At 37.5% G+C, this 22,092-nt stretch overlaps 1 protein-coding gene across 1 annotated transcript; it reads right to left on the bottom strand.

Annotated features, from left to right (window-relative positions):
* Nucleotides 1-519: 519 nt before the first annotated feature.
* Nucleotides 520-11,590, bottom strand: TDO2 (tryptophan 2,3-dioxygenase; the record flags this gene model as incomplete). Its single annotated transcript, XM_080626400.1, has 12 exons — nucleotides 520-673; nucleotides 1,814-1,904; nucleotides 2,631-2,710; nucleotides 3,220-3,277; nucleotides 3,393-3,504; nucleotides 4,382-4,489; nucleotides 5,729-5,915; nucleotides 6,801-6,928; nucleotides 8,667-8,737; nucleotides 9,511-9,601; nucleotides 11,086-11,191; nucleotides 11,556-11,590. 12 exons carry the CDS (start codon nucleotides 11,588-11,590, stop codon nucleotides 520-522), a joined length of 1,221 nt encoding a protein of 406 aa, XP_080482526.1.
* Nucleotides 11,591-22,092: the final 10,502 nt, after the last annotated feature.

Here is a 22,092-nt window from a genome sequence, read left to right on the forward strand (position 1 = left end):
TTTCTATGGATTCAGGAATTATTTTCTTAAATCTAGCTTTTGAAACTCTTAACACAAAATTCCTTTTGAAATTCCACAAGAGCTCAGAAACGAATACTTTTCTGAAGGTGATGAGACTAATCATTAATTTACTAGAAGTAAATTAATAACAACCATTAGGCAAACAAATACAAAAAATATGTACAAATAAGACATGATCGTCGTAATTCTGTATAATTTGCTGTAGGTTTTAAAAACATCCAGCCATAGGTTTTAAGAAGCCAATGAAGAAGTAAGTTGGTCATTGAGTTGAATTGGGGTATCTTTTTAGTCTTAATATGGGTTAACTCAATATGGGTTATTTTTTGTACAAAAATTAAGATTTTTCCACAAGCCAATCATACTATTCACATAGCTGTCATACATAAATACATATTTACACACTCACACTCCGTGAGAGTAGCTGTTACATTTGAGGGACAGCACCACTGGAGATGAAGGCCCTGAAGTTCTTTACAGCAACCAGTTTGAAGAGGCAGGCTAGTCAGAGTCATCACTGCTAAAATAGGAGCTGTCGCAGTATTCTGCAGTATAAAGGAATTTATGAATGTTTGGGTTCATCTTTGGTATCCAGTGTCTTGGCACTAGAAATGTTGAAAGATTGAACAAATCCACAAACACCTTGTATCTGTCACTGAAAAAGATAATAGGAACAATTAATGCTGTGGTATTAGCAAGGAAGGTCATAATATCAAAATTGTCAGGAATCATTCCATCTCTATTATTTAATGAGATTTCTGCACTTCTCTTCCTCTTCAGTATTCCAGAGTAGAAATACAACCCTAACTGCTTATAAGGCATATCAGATCAGACTTAAAAAGGAAACATGGTTGCATTAGTCACATTCTTCTAAAAATGCAGTGTGTAGGCTATAATCTCCAGACCTCCACTGTCATAGTTGATACAAAGTAGAATGTACCTAGGAAGAAGGTTAACCTGAAAGCAACAAAGAGAGAGAAAGCTTGCTGAAAAAGACAGTGAACTTATAATCTTCAAATTCAATGTAACCATCTGACTTCATTCCACCCTCTGTTACAATGGTTGTGATGGGAACTGTTGCCCACAGACAGACATAGCAGTCACAGTCTACATGCAATTTCTCTTTGAAATCAAACCTCAAAGAAGGTGCTATTAGAAGATGTTCTAAAGATGCTTGTGCTTTTTGACATAATGCTGTTCAGGACTATCAGGACATAGTTGCAGCTAAAAGGACTGAATGATCTAATTAGCTTAATCCTCTAATTTGTGTAAAAAAGTCAACCCATTCAGAGAGTTCTGTGCTCAGGCTCCGAACATCCCTTCTAAGTCCCTTTTCTGCTTCAGCAAAAGGAATCATACTTCTGATTGTTGCCTGCACAGCTTGGGAGTGTTAGTTACTCTCAGCTTTCAGATTATATTAAATCCTAAAGTACCTTATGTTGTACAGTTAGAGGTCATGCTAAGAAAGGAAGTTATGCATCAATAGTTGCACACAAAATGAAAAATGCAGGGTTAGTTATTGCTGCTGTGACAGTAATGCCTAGATCCCTTGACTGAGAATTGTACATAGCACTTTGCATGTGCAAAAAGGAGTTCTTTTTGCCCCAAAAGGCTTGAAATTTATATATGTCAACCTGAAAAACGACATTACAACCACCAGGAGGAAATGCTAGAGTCCGAAAAGAGAAATGACAGTTCTCCATCCTCTAGTGAGCTACCTGAAATCTGTCTCCTGGCATTAGAGTATGTCCGAACTGCATTTTTGCAGCTGATGGGGGAATCACATTATTCTTACCTCACTGTTGAGCGCAAATACTGGTAGCCTGATGAGCCACCAGTGCCAGCCTTGCTGCCAATCATTCTGTGCACCATGCAGACATGGTTATCTAAGTAACATAAAAGAAAGTCAGGCTGAATGTTCACTGTTAAGATATAACCAAAGGGTCACATCAAGGTGCGTCACTGAAATATTAAAGATTCTACAGAGATCTTTACATAGACATAACACTACTAGATATTCAGCAATGCAGGAGTTAATTCTGCCACGCTTCAGTCAGCTAAAATAAAATTATTGTTAATATAGAAAGAATACACTAATTATTATACATTATTATGCCCTGTTAATACAGAATTAATTCATTTCTGGATGTCTAGATAGATAAGAAGCAAAAAGAATGTTTGCATATGAGGTCTGCATGAGTTCGGATAGGGCTTTGAGCAACCTGGTCTAGTGAAAGGTGTCCCTGATCATGGTAGGGAGATTGGAACTAGATGACCTTTAACATCTCTTCCAACCCAAACCATTCTATGATTCTATGATGAAATGACATGGTCACATTTTGGGAGAACTTACAAAATATATACCTGCCACTTAAATAGAATTGTTCATTGAATATGTCATAGAAGTGACAGCTGTACCTATGTATCTAATGATCACAGAAGAAGCTGTTCATCTTTCCTCTTGGATGAAGTATAAAAAAACCCTAGTCATTCCTAAAGGATGAACTCAGTTCAGTTCTAAAACTCTGGGCATAACTTGTCTAAAAGAGGGTAAAACAGCAGTTTACTTTCATCTAAAAGAGGGTGTGTCATAGTCAGACAGTGGAACTTACATCTCCATTTGGTCATGAGCACATCGATATCCATAAGGGAAGTAAGAAGCTGAAAGGGAACCTGAAAACGAGGCTCTTCCCTTGGAAAATGAAAGAGAAGACAGCAGGACCTCTTACGATACGCTGTATTTTTCAAAGTAGCTCTTCACCAGTGTATAATAATGACAAAACATACACATTTTTCCTAAATTCGTATTGAAATGTCACTAGATATTCTAAGGAATGCTTCTGCCACAGCAGCCCGAATCTGCTTTTTCCCTCATACTTGGAAAATTACTCTAATTCTTCCTAGGATGCTTTGTAGAATGGTCTGAACAAGACATTTGCCAGTTACAGTCTGAGGAGCAGCAGCTGGACAGACAAGAACCAGCCGCCCAAAGAGGCCAACCTACATCCTTGAAAAGATACTCAAAACTCAACTGGACTCAGCCTTGAGCAGCCCAAACTGACCTTCAAGCTGGGTTTTGTGGAGGGTTGTACAAGCTTACTTTCCAAGGCCTTTTCCAACCTAAGTAAATCTGTGCTGCTGTCCTTAACCTTCACCTCCCCTCCTGTCAGTAAGTATTAATGATACGTCTTCTAACTTTACCTGTAGAAGTAGATCATTAGGGCGCCCTTCAGTGCTTTATAAGACAGTCGTCTTTCTCCTGCAAAATACGAGCATCCTTAGTCTGTTACTGATTCTCCTGCAAATTTAATGCTGTTATGTGTTTATATAGATCATGTATAAAAAACCTGAAAGTGCACATTAATGAAATCTACCTTTACTAAGCAGGTGTTCATGGCGTTTTTCATCAAATAACGAAAGTAATACATCTTTCTGTTTTTGGAATTCAGATAATTCATCATCTTTTTCTTCTGATTCTGGTTTGGCCTTTGGTATTTAAAACAAAAACTGGTTTTAGAATTCAATATGGAAAATTAAGTGCTTGAATGACCCATAACATAACTGCTGTTTTCATCATAAATACTCTGTAAGTTCACATCAAAAAAGTAAGAGCTGTATTTTCAAACAAGATAGATGAATCGCTGAGTCACTGTCCTTTAAGAAACACAATTACCACAAAACGTACTATTAAATATCCATCAGCACAATTCAGATGAATGAATGTTCAAACTGGCAGCTTATCACTTTTATTTGGGTCTAGAGGCCTTAAAACCACTTAATCTTCGAGGCAAAAAGAAGACAACCTTGATCAGCTATGAGTAAGAAAATTGTAAATTAAAAGGTTTAGATAACAGAAATTTGTAGAAAATTGATTAATTCTTATGTTATGCTTTTTTTTTTTTTTTTTCACCATTAAAAATCTACTTAAAGCTACAGGTCTTACAGTATTTTGGGGATTTTCTTTTGCTAATTTGCTAGTGTAATTCAAACAATCACATAGCAGCACTGTTTATAGTGACACTCCATACTCACAACTCAGGGCCTCAAACTTCATGTTTACCCTGAACTGTCAATGCAAGTACTAACTAAAGGTGAAGTTGTAGTTTCAGCAAAATCAATTTCAATCCTTCTATTGATAGTATCCTTTTCCTTTTGCAATCAAAATCATACATGTATCACATACTTTAAACTGTCTTAGATGTCAAATTACAAACTCATTGAGATTTCCTGGAAAAAAAAAAATGCAATTTTTTGCACTTCTTGCAGATTAAGTGAAGCAAATGAGCACAAAGTCAAAATTTTGTCAGGATGTCATTTTGCCCGCTGCCTTTGCTTACAGCTAGATCAAGAGTATACTGCATACCTGCAACAGGTTAAATTCCTCTTCTAGACCTTTTAAAACATTCACTTCAAATTGTCCCCAGAAATCAAATCCTTCAGCATGGAGTCCTGGAGTTCTTTCCAGCCATGCCTTTAATAATAACAACAATAATAATAATAATGTGCACAAACATTAATAATGCAAGTACATTACCTTACAATCACAAGTTGGAGCAGCATAAATCATACTGCTGCAGTTGTTCTGGTTTAATATCCCATTGATGTGCTTATTGCTTCAGTTAGCATATCCACATAGATGATTTATACCTACAGAATGGTGCCATGCAAACACACTGATGGATTCCAGGTGAAGTGACTCGTGTTGGAAGACAAAAGCTGTCTCACTATCTTTAAAACCAGCTCCCTCGTAGATACAAAATAACAACCTTATTCCCCATATATAGGATAATTGTAAAAATAAATCTCAGAAGGAAGGTGCAGAACTATCTATACAACCAGTTTTTATCATGTCAGACAAGCTGAATATTGATCAAGCAGTCTTGTCATTAACTTCCACCATAATATGTGATGATACAAGACAGAAATTTACTTGGCAATTAACAAAGCTTTCTCTTTGATTTCTTTTAATAATGGGAATGAAATTCGGAGGGGAAAAATTAGGAACCTGTAAGGTCAAACTTTCTTTAGAGATCACTTTTCATCTCAAAGATACAAGAACATGAAGTCTTGACAAATGAAAAGAAAGCTAGAGAAATTTCTTATGTATTCTGGATTAGGTGCCATTAGTCAAAGGGTGGGGCTAATAAGATTGGATGCTTTTATTGAGGTTTATATTGCATTGTTCTTTATAAAGTTATGTAAGTTTGTGTATGAAAATGACAAGGAGAGAAATTACTGAGTCATTGATAGCTCTGAGACAATGTCATTAAAACAAGGCAAGTGATAATGAAACATTTGTTAAATGTCTTTTCTTATTTCCATTCTGAGTTTTTATTTTTGCTTTTCTTGTTCTAACCTCTCTAATAGCCATTCCTAATAGTGGAGATATTTTTAAAGCTTTTCTCTAAAAAGGGTTTATGGTGTGAATGAAACAGTACATTTATATTCTTAGCTCGTACTTCCACAAAGCAATTTACTAGTTTAAGAATCAGACTTTTCAGGCAAGAGGAAATGCTGTGAAAAAATCAGTTGGTTTACTAACGACTAACTCTCTTTCATATAAAATTTAGTGAGAATCCAAAAAACTGACTGGGAAATTGCCAGCATGCTTGCTTCTCTCAAGAAAGAAGAAATTGTCACTGGCACCAATGAAGGACATTCTTGGGAGATGGGGATAAAAAAAAGGAAGGTCTAAGACAGATGTTGTTACCTCCACAAGTTGCAGTAGTGTTGGTTCTTGCTCTGATTGAAGCAGTAGCTCATAATCCTGTCCCTTGAAGTTATCACGATAATGCCTTCTGTTATAGGGGACTCTAAGACTTTGGGGAACACCAATTTTGTTCTCTAGCAAGCGGAACTGCAGGCTCTGAAAACCTGAGGCTGGGCTTAGGTAGTATCTTGGGGAACAGAAGAAAAGAAGATATAAAAAGACAGGATATTATTTAAAAATGATGGTGTTCTCTGGTTCTCAACAAAATAAAAAAGCATACCTCACATTTGAAGAATACTGAATAGGTATCTGAGCATTTTTATATGATTTCAATTAAGTGAAAACCAGCCTATTTTATAATGCAACTACAATGCATGTATAACATATTCTAATTTTCTAGATATATATTGTTTATGCATACACAGATATATAGACACACTTATGTTTGTACTGTGTTTTAAATTGGCAGCTTTGTATGTGTGATGTACAGGAGAAAATGTTAGTGAATATAATTTCTTTTCCAGACAGAATAAGTAGCTTCACAGCAAATGACTACTACAGAAATTTTCACATCATTAAAGTGCCAATGAATGCATTTTAAATAGGCTTGTTATACAGAATAATTGCTATGTACACAACAGACTAACGTTCAGAAGAACATTTACTGCATTTTGTTTCACTAACAGGATTCTTTCAGAGTTAAATTGTGTGACCATGCTGAAATAACAATTAATAAAAGTAATCTGAAACCCCATTGTGCTAGGTTGTAACATACTTTGCATTGCAAGTACAAGATCTGGCAGAAACAGATCATTGATTTGATCTTATGTTTGCTTATCAAATTACAGTATGTGGTTGAAAAGCAGAAGCAAGACTGCATCAAACAGACCATTAGCCCATGGATTGCCCCTGCTGTAGTGTGCTGGATGATACAGCTGGTTTATACTTCCAAGAAAAGCAAAATTGTAGTTTTGTGTGCTTTTTAGCTAAGGAGCATTAAAAATTTACCATGAGCTCTAAGGATGGGAATTATCAGTTCATGGATTACTATGGAGGAATACTAAGTATTTACCTGAAATCGAAGAAGTCCAATGCAGTCATAGTTTCCAAAACTGAGAACTGTTCCACAAGTAATTTCAGAATCATTGAAATTCTATTTATTCTAGTAATAACCTTCAGCATGTTCCTCTCATCTCTTACCTGTAGAAAACATAAATATCATAATCAGACAGAGTGGTATTCTCTTTATATCCTACCTATTTATTTCAGGTCTTTTCACTGTGGTACGGCACTATAGTTTCCAAGTCTTTTCTATGTGAAATCGATAGCAGCAGGATTTCATCTTGAATAGAGAGCCCTGTTTTTAACTGAAACCTGAAACTATAATTTTCAAAGATTGAAATGTTTTTCTCAGACTGATGTTACAACTATGCCAAACATATAGTTTGTTTTTTTTTCTTTTCTGCCTTTTTGATAAAAGCCACCACAAGAAATTAAACTGTAGACTGAAATAATTTATATCATGATCATTTCCAATTACTAAAATCCAATTTGAATTGTACATGATAAAATATAATCATGCTTTCTATTATCATCATTTCTACAACCATTTCTATTATTGTGAAGGAACAAATCGTAAGGCAGATGTGGAAAGTACTTTAAAGTTGAGAAGCAGAATAATCTCAGAGGTACATCAGGAGAGCACATCTAAAAAGATATTCATTAGAGACGTGCATTAGCAAGCAGAGGAAAACAGAGATGACTGCATCTGGTGGGAAATATAAAATATTAAATGAAAAACACAGAAGCTCTCTTCTGGCTAGGTTGAACACTTTGCCTGAAGGAGAGTCTGCTAAAATTCCTATTAGTTTCAATGGGATTAAACTTCTCTCTATACCCTGGGCATGCAACCAGAAAATATCAAGCTACAAAAATGAAAGATGATAAGCATTTCCTTAATCGCCTGGCTGTGTACTTAACCTTAGCATTGACATTTCAAATTATGATTATAAACAAAGTTTTGTTTTTAAAACAAATAAATAATGAAAAATTATTCTGCTTAAGAACTGAGTTTTATCAGTTAGAATTTGATACAACATTTAACTAAAAAGCCAACAAAATTATGAACGTGGAGGACAACAGAGAACACTTACATTGGACATTATGATAAAAATGCTCCTTCTTTCAGTCATGTCTAGTTTCAAATTTTCTTCGTATACACATGCTTATGATATTATTTAAGGTATTTCTCAAATTACATGCAGTCAGCCTTTTTATGTGGATGTAATACCAGGCAAGACTTTTCCTTTGTTATCTATTATTATGAGGTGTGTGTAGCTTTGGAAATATGTTTAGAAATGTTCAAAATATTCCTGTTATATTTGTAATTTTCAGAAATTCTCATAAAATTGTACGCTGTAATGTTTATTATTGCTTTTCTGATAGAATTAAAATATACAACTACCGAAAAGAGTTTTCCTTTTGTATAGCATATATTGGATGGAAGGATATAGTGCGTAGACATCAAAAAGCTGAACAAAGGCAGAAATGACTTTTCAGAATAAAAATACCTGGAAGCCCTCTGGTTTTCAGTTTTGCCTCTGAGCATGCCTTTTCTGAGGTAGAATATTCTCAAGCTGTTTCTGCTGTTATCCAGTACTAGTAGGAGAGTATAACAGCATTCTGGCCAATGAAATTGGTCTTGAAGAGTGATCTGGGCAAAAGGCAGACTCCAGGAGGAAATAAGGTTTTGCTGATCAAACACCTGTTCTATCAGGATCTAAGAGCCACTCTGCTAAATTTCATTAGGGTGTCTGTGATGCTGTTTTTAAAAAGAGCACATGTTGCTTCAGTAAACCCAAATCTCAGACTGAAAGGCAGGAGGCAAGAGAAAGAGAGGGCTGCCTTTTCCCAAAATTAATATTAGCCTTTAACTTACATGGCCATTTTGAAAGATAACCCGCACGGAGTCCATTTCCCACAGAATCTGCTTAAACCAAAGTTCATAAGCTGCAAAAAGAAAGGCATCATTAGCAGCAACTTCAACATTATTTTGCTTCTTCTTCATACACTTTGATTTGAAATGAATAGCCTACATTTACACTGCTGATGTACAAAAAGATGCTGATACATAAATGTATTACCTGTTACAGTATGCTGTCCTTTACCTAAACTATTACAGGAAACAAACTAGCTTTGAAAATGTCGACAGAATTTCTAAAGTGTCTTTTACACTTTAGATATTTGATGTACAGGATGTCCATTACAAAAGAAGGAAAGAGAAAATCTAGATCTGATCCAATAAAAGTGAACTCCAGAGCTGCTTACAATCTTTATGTCGTCTACATGTTTTCTGTTACTAACAGAATAGCATTAAGTGAGTGCCTGCAAAACACATGGATATTAACAGTTAGGGAGCACCTAACCAGCGTGCTGGCTTCTAAACAGACTCCAGATGGTTAGAACTGAAGTTTCACAGAAGATATAAGCCAACACACAAATTTGCCTACAATAAACTCCACAGAAGCCTATTACTCAGATGGTGAATGATTTTTGCTACCTTAATTTCTCTAGAAACGGAATCATCCAAATTGTGGTTTACCCAATCTAAAGATTATACTTATGGCTTCATAAGCATAGGGCTGATTGCAGCCTTACAAATTATACAGGGACATATACAAATATAAATACAGAGCAATTGTATTGATTGTGTCTCAAATGAAAACAAACCATGTATTCCATGTTGGTCAACCACCAGCAATGAAATCCTTCCAACCACTTACCTTGATGTGTTACAATGAAAAGATGCTCATCATGGATTTGCTTTCCCTTCTTCTCACTCTGAAGTTCTTGAGCATTCAATATTTTGTTCAGCTTAAAAATAAAGAAAGATGAGACTTTTCTGTAAAGCTCTCAATGCTGCTATTAGCAATGGCAATTCTACTGTGTAGAGCTAATATTTAAGGATATCAAATATATATCAGACTCATAGAATCATAGAATAGTTAGGGTTGGAAATGACCTTAAGATCATCTAGTTCCAACCCCCCTGCCATGGGCAGGAATGCCTCACACTAAACCATGTCACCCAAGACTCTGTCCAGCCTGGCCTTGAATGCTGCCAGGGATGGAGCATTCACAACTTCCTTGGGCAAACCTGTTCCAGTGCCTCGCCACCCTCACAGTAAAGAACTTCTTCCTTGTATCTAACCTGAACTTCCTCTAAGTTTGGATCCATTAACTCTTGTCCTATCACTACAATCTCTGATGGAGAGTCCTTCTCTAGCATCCTTGTAGGCCCCCTTCAGATACTGGAAAACTGCTATGAGGTATGAGAAGTCTAACTAAATGGTCTCAGGTGGCACTTTTACTTTTTTAAAAAATCTTGCCTAAAACAGAACATTTAGGTACATCAAGTAATAAAGTTTGAAAAATCATTTTAAGGATATATTTAATTATGAAAAAAGATAAAACAAAATATCCATCTTGTTTTCCAAACCTTACCATCTATGCTGTCATGTTCTGTCAAAACAGAGTTCCTATACTAAAATTCTGTGTAATCATGCAATAATCTGCACAAGAGCTCTGATCTGAGGCTCTACTAGTTGTTTCATTTCTGGCATTACTGATTTTTTTACTGAGCCAAGTTTACAATCTAATCATAGTTGTTTTAAAAGAAATCTCTGCAAGATTCCATATCATATGTCAACAAATCAATCTTCTGTTCACAAGCACAGAGTAATTCCACTTAGTTTGCACTGTCACTAAAAAAAAACCCACTCCATATTCTTTTATTACTTACAGCATTTCATTTTTACTTATTTCTTAATTACTTCTAGTTGTGGCAATTTTTTTTATTTGGTTGTTTGGTTGGGTTTTGGGTTTTTTTTTATTTTGGTTGGTTGGGGATTTTTTTTTGTGTGTGTGTCCCAGTCATCATCCTACTCCCTTGATTTCTGCAAAAATTTTTCCAGCCAAATGTTCTGGGCTTTCATGCAATAATTCAGGAAAGATGCGCACAGCCTGCTGACATGGAGAAATTGCCAAGTGGTAGTTGTCAGATCAAAGAAAGACTTTTGTGGTTCACAGTTTAGGTTCACCAATGTAAATAATTCCCTACACCACTCCCTTCACCCTGGCAAAAAATATCCAGCTTCCCTGCAGTTTGAGAAGCCATACCCATTCCTCTGGCCCCATCCCAGTTGAGAAAGGCACCTGTGCCTGTGACTGCAGATAGAGACAGGCAGATGAAGGGCACTTGTAGACCTGTCATAGTGTCTGACTGGTGGGAGAAGCATCAGTCACACATCCTGGCTCAAGTCTTAATAGTGCCCAGGGCAGTAAACATGAAAAACTTACTTGTAGGTATTCTCCATATACAAGTCCACCTTTGCTGGCTTTATTTATTCCTTCTTGTGATTTGTCATCTTTTTCATCTTTCAAAGACAGTTTGTTTAAATTAAATCTAAGAAGAAAATTAAGTAAATATGTAAACTATTTAATTAAAGAACTATGAATATACCTGCCTTTTTATTAACAGATGTATCTACAATTCAAATGCTTTGTTTCAAGAAACTGAACCACTAAAGCCAGCAAAAACCAGTACACCTCAAATACCTCTTGTCACGCTAACAGCTGGTAGCATTATATCTACTTCATCAAATAACAAGTGTTCGGACAACCTTGTGCAATCTCTTTTCCTCTAGCAATAGCTACAGTTGTCTATTTGTTGACAGCCATGAATTTCTCTCTGAGTTTTCATATTTTACATCAACATTGTACTGTTTAAACTGATGTTATGAAGCAAAACAGAGGGACGAGGGACTCACAGGTAACTGTTCCCTGCGAAGGGGCACCCACTCATGATTCCAGGATCCAAACTTGCTGAGCTTCGCACCGGTGAATGTACTCCGTTAGTGTTCCCAAATCACTGCAGCTACCTTATATGTAACCTTACCTCACTGCCTAAGCCAACCCCCAAACTCTCCTCCTCAGCCTATCCCCGCTATTCAGTAATTCCAGAAACTATCACAACACAAAGGTCAGTAAGTTCACATGTTGTTGGCTCTCCAGGTTTGGTTTGGAATTTTTTCAATCAGTCAAACCAGGAATGCCTGGTATACTTGCTTTGTCCTGTGGCACATGCTTTACGAGCTTTTTACTGCACATTTTCCACCAGTTGCTTCTTTGAAGATTAAGGCTGGTGTTTGGGGTAAGTCAATGAGAGGTGCGTATGTGAGAAAAAGGCAATATTTAATAAATGCAGGAATAGTTAAAGTAAGTTTTTAATTGCAGACCCTTGTATCAAGATATCAATGTACTTTTAAGTTTAAAAAGTGAAACATGGAAAAGGGAAGGGGAAGTAGAATATTAGACTGAATAATGATTGTAATAATGATTTTACAAGGGTATGTAAGGACAAGATAAGGTGTAATGGCTTTAAACTGACAGAAGGGAGATTTAGTTTGGACATTGGCAAGAAATTCTTCCCTATGAGGGTGGTGAGACATTGGCACAGGTTGCCCGGAGAAGCTCTGGATGCCCCATCCCTGGCAGTTTTCATTGGCAGGCTGGATGCTGCTTTGAGCAACCTGGTCTAGTGTGAGGTGCCCCTGAACATGGCAAGGGGGTTGGAACTGGATGATCTTCAGGTCCTTTCTAACCCAAACCATTCTGTGATTCTGTAAGAGATTTCAAGTGATACATATACTTTAAAAAAATGCACACAGATTAAGTAAAAGCACTAAAAATAATCATGTACATCTCATGCTGGTTTTCCAGTTGTTTAACTCATGGCAATTTCTTGATTTCATTTCCTCATGCAAAAGTTTCACTTATTGACAAATGTTACTCAATTCTATTTATTCATTAGCTTAACACACAATGAGGTAACATATAACCAGTGTGCACATCTTTCTTGCCTGCCACCCTTCTCTGAAAAAAAGTTAATGCTCAGTTTTACTGCAAACAAAGCTGCAGGGCCCCCATGACCGGAGACCGTTTGCTCTCTGCAAGACTTATTCTGCTTAGTGGTGACTGTGGCAGTTTCAGTAGTTCTAGTCACTTCAGAGAAGTTGGCTCATTAAAAGAGTCATATGCAGTATGTGGGTGATGGAATGTGTACCCTGCTCAGCCAGATGCTGTACGTCAGGCTGTACAAATATTAGCTTAAAACTAAGCTGAGCCACAAGTAGGACTCCACTGAGGCAATCCATCAGGCAAGGTCAAGGTGATCTTCCTTCATGATATAAAACTTGTCAGAGGAAAATAATCCTGTCACCACACACATCTACACATCTGTTCAGGATGCAGGTGAGTGGAGATAAAAATGAAGACTGTGCACTGGCACATACATCAGAAATAAATGTTGAAAACAGTGCGCTTTTCACCATCCCATTTGCACTCAAGAAGCTTGATGTACATGCTGGTACCTCTCACATGCACAGACATCAAAGACACGGACAAGTAATGTTTACCTTGTCATTTCTATACATCTTCACCTGAAACATCCAATCTGAGCCTCCACAGTGAAATCAGAATTTTTGTTACTTTTTCTGATGACACACGCAAAGAAAGAGTGTGAACCTAATAAAAATAAGAGCAGTTGAAGAACATCGAACTCTTAACCTCTCCAAAGAAGTTATCATCCATTTTCTTGTGGAGTTTTAGTTTCTTTTGTGGGACACAGAGAATAATAAACTTCCAGAGCAATGGTCTCTGAAATGCAACCTTTACATTGTCTACCCAGCAGGCAAAGGACTTTGAAATATCAGAGACCTTTTAAACTCTGTGTTTAACAAAACATTAACTCCCTATTTGGGAAGTAATACCACCCTCAACTGGTTCAGTGTTACCAAATTCCCTTAAAATCTAGCTGAGGATACTGTCTGCACCAAGCACTATAATCCTCCCTCTGATTCAGCGGCAGATGAGCTTCAGTCAATCAAATCAGCCAGACTACAACAATTTAGAAAGTTATTTCCAGTATTTCCAACATGTTCAAACTCTGGTTAGGTGTGTGATAGCTGATTGGTCCCAGAGCGCCTCCATCCTAAAAACCACCAACCTAGAAACTCTTGTGAAACTCAACAATCCAAACCTATCCACATTCATATCTCATCACTCTTGCTCGATGATCATGTTCACTTTCACCAGTTCAACCCTCTTGAGCTGGTGCAGTTAGAAAGCCTTGCTATCCCCAGGATCCTCCTGCAGAGAAAACATTTCCAAGTGTGTTCGAGTCCTTACCAACATCTGTTTTCCATCAGTTTCTCTTCTAATTCACTAGCAACCAAGAACCTTAAGGTATACAGGAGAGGATTAAAAAATACGATTCTCCAAATCATCAGAAAACTGCAAAGACATTGGGGAAAGAAACATGAACAGTTTGTTTCAAGCCCACACTTGGGCCATAAATACATTCCTCTAACCATGTTTGTACAACATCATGCTTTGATTTAAAATAAGAAACAAAAATATTTTTTGCAGTGCTGTCAATACATGAAACACTTATCAAAATATTCGCTCAGGTCCTAGAAAAGCTCCAACAATTTAATAATTCCTTTTTATGGCAGAGATAATTAAAAGTAAGCAAGCTGTTACTTTCATATGCAATTCAGAACGAAGACGGTAAGCTCAAGCTCTGGGTTTTTATGGAAAGCAAAACCCAAATATGTGTTTAAGAAAAAAGACTGCCTAGTTAATTTGTTTAAAAATGTTTTTAGCTTCTAAAATATATACTCTATACTTTGTATATATTCGTATAATGAATATCAGACTATATTCTGTGCATTAAATGCAAATCTATGTTTACCAGGCAAGGTACACAAACTCTCCGATTTTGCACACAAACCAGAAATAATTTGCTCTTTTCTCTCTCATATGTAACCTCAACTGAAATAAATGTTCAATCTAAAATGTGCATTAGTTCAATCAGTATGGTCTGATACTGAACTGCAGAATTTAACAGTAATTTAACAGTCCATGTTTCCCTTTGAAAACTAGAAATGTTGGGAGTGGCTTCATGTTAATCTGTTGAACAAAAGCCTGCCTCACCTCAAAACCAAGCAAACCAAATGAGACCACCAGATTCATATCTTACAGACAGAAGCAAAAACAAGTATGGGACTTAAAGCTTATAACTCCTACCTGAATCACATATCTAGCCAGAGCAAACTCTGTAGACTGACCATTTCCTGGAGAGCTGGGTGATATTATGGATAATCATCCTCGAGACCATTCAGAGAAATTTAATCTCACACTAGCTGAGTTCTGCTCTCTAACTATTCCCCAGCTACAACAGATCTCAAACTATCCAAGATCAGTGGAAGAAAAGGTCTTAGTGAGGACTTGAAAACCCCGAAGTAAAACCACAGACAATACAGAACTATCATTCATTCATCTTACTGGCAGCCTTCACCTGATCACAGTAAGGCTTCACAAATCTGTAATGAACTTGGTATTAAAAAAAATGTTTAAAAAGTGACTTGAACTTTAAAATCATGAAACTGTCTGTTAGTGGTGTAGACGACAGTGCAGATTAAAAGAGCCTTCAGGTTTGGGTCAGCTCAGAGCCTTAAACTCTGGCATGGCTGCGACACCCTTAGAAATGAGCTTGCTTCTGCCATGCTGCTCAAATCTGGGACTCAGTGTAGGGACCTGATTTTTGAGAGAAGCCTTTATGCCCTGACAGAGATTTTACAGCTGCTTTGCCATCTCTTTATACTAGCGTTACCATAAATGAGTCTTGATGAAAAAAGCTCTTCCGTGTGAATACATCTGAAAGCAAAACATAACCTTCATTTTAATTGACAGTATTAGTTTTTTTTTTTCAGAATGCACCATCATTTCCCTTCCTCATGCTGAACACTCAGAATCACATAGAAGCAGGTGTGATTCTGACTGTTCAGCATGAACACGCACACAACTTGCTGTTCGTGCTGTGAATGGCTAAGCAAAGCCATGAAGACCAGGAGTATGTGTATGTGGCTTTGAGCTTTTATTTAGTTATTTGTTTATTTACTTTTAAAGCATGAAAGTCAGACAGAAAGACTTCTGCTCATCCTCAAAACCTATCAGAGGACTCCAATCTTCAGCAGACAGTGAGAATGCTCTGTTTCATGACTGGGCTGAATACAAGACAAACAAACACAGCAGAAAAAAACCCCACGGCTTTGCAGAACTGCACTGTGTGGCCTTCAGATGAACTGTCATGGCCTTCATGACCAGCATGGGAATTGTTAAGCTCTCTTCTTAATCCTCCCTCCTTCCCTTTCTGTTTACCTCCCCTTAACCAGGTGGACATGGGATGGCTGAGCCAGCTTTGTCATCTCAGCAGCGACAGGGTTGCAGTGTGGAGACAAACTGAACTTACATAGAGAGAAGTGATTCATTCATACATGCAAAAATGGAGCCTCCTTCTAGCCTGGCCAGGGCAAGGTTTGATGAAAGGTGGAGGCGGCCAGTAGCGTATTTTGTAGATGCAGGTGGCATCAAGAGTCTGCCTGTTCTTATTGTGTGGGGCTTTACGTCTAAAACGTTAGTCTGATGAGGACAGGTAAGTAAGAATGACCTCCTATGTATTGTCATGAATCCAACAAGTGTTAGATTAGAAGTGACTAAATTAGAAGTGACTTGTTCACCCAAGCCAAATCTCAAGTTATCCCATATGAAATCACTTATGGAGACAAAAAAAACCAAACCAAGGCACACACAGATGGTTTGGATGGTGTCACCAATTCTTCTGCTCAAAATCTCATTCTGATTACAAAATCATCACAGATCAATGTGTTTTTCCAGTGTTCATTAACTCGAACAAATGGCTTGGAGACCTTCTGGCTACAAACAAGTGATGCTTGGAGCCTCCCAATGCTTGTCCCAGAATTACAGACGAGGAGTTATCCAGCACAGGTGGCTTCTACCTACAAAACAGTGGCTTCAGTGAGTTAGATAAAAGACCTAGTAGAGGTCATGCCATGCTGTGGAGTTTCTACTAGAAAGTAGCAGATTTCTTGGAAGAGGTATTAGAACAAAACAAACAATCAAACATTTAAAAGCAAACAAAAAAAACCAACAAACCAAACCAGACCGAAAAAGCAAGCTTACAATGAGATAATTTCCCCTGTATATCCATCTAACTTTCCAATATTGATAGCCCAGGACTTCCTAAGATACCCAGGTCCTTGCAGTTAATAACCTTTCTGTGAATCCACAGCCTGCAGCAATGACTTCCATAACTGAAGTGCATATCAGATGAAAGAGTATTTCCCTGTGCTAGTTTCAAACTTTCTGCCAAGTAATCAAGTAATTTTCATTTCTGCTTGGTAGAAAGTCATGGCTTATGAGCTTATGACAAATAACTATGCTATACCTTTATAGTCCCAGTCACCCTCTTCTGCACTTGTGAAGATTCTGTTGTGACATTTTTGAGATTAAGCATTCAAAAGGCAAATATCTTTTCAATGTATAGATGTGAGCATTGTTAGTTCGTAAAATCATGGCAATTAAAAAAGTTTGGACACCAAACCCACAACTATAATAGTGAAATGCAGTACAGAAGCTACTGGTACGTTTTGGTTGAAAAGGCAGAACTCAAATTGCACAGCATAAGTCAGACCCTCACTGCATAGGCTGCTGTACAAGCACTGAACCAAAATTACTTCCCCAGCCAGTGTAATAAAATAACAAGAGATAGACGGGTGAATAAAGACACATAAAAAGAAGAGAGGAAGATAAATTTGGCACCAAAACAGGTCCTCTGCTCAAGTGAGTGCTTTGTGATTTTCAAAACTGGACTTGCTGTTTAACAAGCATTTGAAATTAACAGTCAGTTTTGAAAAAACTAAAACTTGGTGACTCAAGGCTAAAACAAACAAGCTTGAAGTTGATGCAATATTAATAATCCAATCAGACATTTGTACATGGGGGAGGAACAGAGCTCAAGGTCTTGCAAGCTACAAAGAGAAGAGATAGCGCTGCAAGGATCTTAACCTTTTTTTTTATTTTAATTATATTTTTTCTACTTAAACACAAAGAAATCTGTCATCACTTCCCACCATACCTTTAACTTCCATTTATGTTTCACACATCCCAGCACAATACCCTCACCCCACTGTCTATCATTTGTGGCTCAGTGGAATGCGGCAGGATTTCTTTCACATTGCACAGTAGCTCATCCTGTTCATGCTGGTACAAAATCTCCCACCCCAAGATGTGCTCAAAAAGGAACTCTTCCTAGATTACCACCAGGTCATCCTACACCTGTATTTTCTAAATATAACAAACCAGTACTCATGCTGACTGTGCTTTCATGGGTTGCCCCCAAGCTGTGCTCTGGCAATGAAGCAGCCTGCTCTCTAAATTGTCCTAGAGGAACAATTCATCTTTCTCATGTTCTGACTGGTAATTATTTCCCAAGTATGCAGAAAATGTTCTTTCACTGTTATTGCCAAAACTGCCTCCTTTCATGTATGAAATGTGTTAATATCAGCCAAAACTATAAACTTAGGAAAAAACACATCTTGAATACATGCCACAGAGTTGTTCTAAGGCAAACCTATCCTCTTTTAATGCCTTGCAGCCACACATTACAAGGTACAATTCTTTAGTACAGGCAAGCTGTTGTTTTTCCTCTCCTAAACTGAATCCTGGTTATGTCAGGTACAGTGAAGTCAAAATCTGGAGCCATAAGCTACACCCTCACCTCCAGGGCTCAACTTGTACTACTATCTGCTCCATGGTACAGCTGGCTAGGGAGTTCAGAGGGCTGGTTCAGGGCAAATGCTAATAAAAATTTGCTAATCTCATCCTATCCAGCATTATCATTGACTTGTGTGATGGAACAGGTTGTACACTACTTCCATTGACAAATAAACAGCCTGGAAGCTGAATAGCATGATGTTAGATGGGGGCTGGAATTCAGAACTATCTTAATGCACTGAAATAAATAATGTGCGGCTTCAGTAATGCAACAAGTAGCACTTTTGAACGTTGGCTGTGATAACCAAACTAGCAAATAAGAAATTCTTTAGAAATCACCTGGATTTTTCAATTATTCAAAAATAACAGGTTTAAGCAACAACAGGCAAAACTGTGAAAAGGGCAAATTTTACACTGGAAATTTTAAATGGAAACTTTCTATATGGCATGGAATCCTTACATTCCATATAATCCATTGTATTATGCACTGGGTACCACTCTTCAAGAAGCATGAAGAACACTTGGAACTGCCTCAGGAAATGATAGCAAGAACAACAAATTAACATAGAAAATATGGCCCATTAAGAGAAATGGAAAGAATTATACATGACCTGTATAACTAAGAGAAGATTGTGGGGCAAAAGTGATAAATACCTTTCCTTCAAAGGGAAGAGTAATAAAAATTTTACATATACAAGGGAATGAGAAAAGGAGTAACCAGTTTAAATTCTGGCAACACAGACATCAGAAAACAAAATATAAAGACATTTCTTGTAACTGTAGAGCGCTACAAAAAATTGAGGAGAGCTTATAATTTCTCCAGTCATAGCTGATTCTGCCTTGATGCAGAGACAGACCAAATGAGTCCCTACCTCCAACTATCTATGAGGCCCTTTTCTACATCCCCTTTCCCCCATTTCTGAATCCACTGGCATACCTGCTTTGAAGGAAGGAGCAAGACAGATTCTTGCATGTACAATTAGTTACCATGTTTCACATATGCCAGCTTTTAATATGCCATGAAATAGCAATGACAATACATTAAAAGAGTCCAGATAGTGGTCACTTTTCCCCCCTGCTTTTTTCCTTTTATTGCCAGTATATTTTGTATAAATTGAGTATAAGCATTTGCTGTCTGCTATATTAGCAGATGCATTCCTTGATCTCACTTAAAAGAAGGTAATAATTGAGATGCTTCTATTAAGAAAAAGAGCTAAGCAAAACATTATAAGAAGCATTAATATTGCTAAAGCACTTGCAGAGCCTCATGCAATGAAACATAAATTGGAAGGAAACACTTTAATATTCTGGGGAAAAAAATGTCCAATAAAAGTTCAATATGCACTGAACACATATTTGTGCTTGTATGTATGTAATTTCTCTCAGCAGCCCACAATAATTCCTATGAGACATTTTGCTGCAACTAGGCTATAAAGAAATAACTTTATCAGAAACACATTATCTCTTTGTCTCAGCAAACAGCTGTGTAGTTATGCCAGCTGCAGCATTTTGTTTAAATTTAGCACCTCAGGAGAACTGAACAGCACTGAGGAATGACATTTTGAGTACAAAATTTACAATATGGATGGACAAAATCCATCATGACCACCTCTTCATTGGTTGTTTTTCCTAACCTTTGCTGCATTAAATATTAGGGAATGTGCTATTCAGACAACCCGACACACACTGCAAGAACTGAGTGGACAAACCAAACTGGCTGCAACCAATTTATAATCTGAAAGCTGTTTGTGCAGGCCATTTGGGAAAGATGAACAAATACAAGGTTGGCCTTCGCCCCCTAGTGTTTGCTTCAGAATTACTGTAAAACAACTATAAAATAAAGAAGTCTTTTAAAATCACTTTCTTTTGTAAAACACAACCAGACAACACAAGCCATGTCTGTCTAAAATATTACATAAAGGTTCTTTGTAAGACAACGACTCACAGATTTTTTACCACAAACACCAGTAGGATGAATCATATTTGCTGCATAGAGAGCAACTTACAGTTTGTACTCCTTAATTCATAGAATCACAGAATAGTTAGGGTTAGAAAGGACCTTAAGATCATCCAGTTCCAACCCCCCTGCCATGGGCAGGACACCTCACACTAAACCATGTCACTCAAGGCCTCATCCAACCTGGCCTTGAACACTGCCAGGGATGGAGCATTCACAACTTCCCTGGGCAACCCATTCCAGTGCCTCACCACCCTAACAGTAAAGAATTTCTTCCTTAGATCCAATCTAAACTTCCCCTGTTTAAGTTTGAACCCATTACCCCTTGTCCTGTCACTACAGTCCCTGATGAATAGTCCATCCCCAGCATCCTTGTAATTGTATGCACATAGTGGTATAAAGACCAACATAATTTGCTCTGAAAAGTCAAGCAACTCAAGCAAGAGACATCATCTGGGTACTGTGAATTACAGTGGTTTGCATTAATAGGACTCAACAGATCTGCAAATCACTGCTCAGCAGAGCACTAGATGTGGTTTAGTTACATACAGATGCTGAAAAACAGTTTATTGTTAAGCACTTCACTGCTTGAGTGAATGCAAGTGCTGTGCAAAGCTTGTCCCAGCAAAGAGCCTCACTGATGAGGCAAAAGTGGCAAACGGAGCTAGGATTTCCAAGAAGCCAAGCACAAAAATCTTCTGCTTGTCACACAGGAACGACTAAATGGAGTTCAGTGCTTTAGCTTGCTGCTTGTAGTTTTAACAACATGGCAGAAAACAACTGTCAAGTTGTTGGCAAACAACTAGACAGTGAGGCACTGAGGGACCAAGTTAATATCCCTGATAACCCAAGAACACTATGGACAGTCAAATGGACCATTACTAAGAGAGCGAAAGCAAGAACTGGATCAGAGAGGGAATGTGTGTGTGGGGGGGGAGGGGTTGTATTATTATTTTCTAAAGCATTAATCAGACACAGCCCAGGTCTAAAATTACTTGCATTTTTAATTGCCTTCTATTAGATGCTTAGTTTTTAAGTTGAAACAAACTTCAAACAAGATCATACCACACATCTAAGACAAAAGCAGTCTCTGTCTTTCATCTTAAGGGGTTACTGGAATGATTGACTCTGCATGCGTTTTCATCCTCACCCACAGGGTCAGTTCTCAGGAATAACAGCTCATTTTTGCTAAAGCCCACACGAACATGAAATCTTGAGCAGGTTGTGAAGACAGCTATTCAAAGTGTGGATGAACTGAATTCTGCTGCTAGTGGGAACCTAGTGGCAGACATCCATTGACCTCCAGAGCAGGAAGGGCTCCTTATCTAATTAAAGAGAATCTATTCAGTTCTGAACAGCACAGTATTTTAGTTTAGATAACTGGTCTTTCTAAAATAACAGGCAAAAATACAGAAAAAATTTGCAAGGTGATGCAATACACCAGTCAAGCCTGCACTTGTGCTATTATTAGTAAAATACTTACTTGAAATGTATATAAATATGATCCTGTCATAAAAATAATCTCTTTTACGTTGCAAAGCACTTTACTTAAAGGCAAAACATAGCAACCCTGGCAGGTAAATTGCCCAGTGTTATGTGTCATTGAGCATCACCTCCCATTTAGTTTTCTATAAAAGCCATTACCTAGCAATGATCACAGTGATAGGGCAACTTGTTATCCATTCCTTCCTTACTGAAATAAGCAAAGCCTC

The sequence above is a fragment of the Psittacula echo genome (genome assembly GCF_963264785.1).
Source record: "Psittacula echo genome assembly, chromosome: 1".
In the NCBI taxonomy this organism is placed as follows: Eukaryota; Metazoa; Chordata; class Aves; order Psittaciformes; family Psittacidae; genus Psittacula; species Psittacula echo.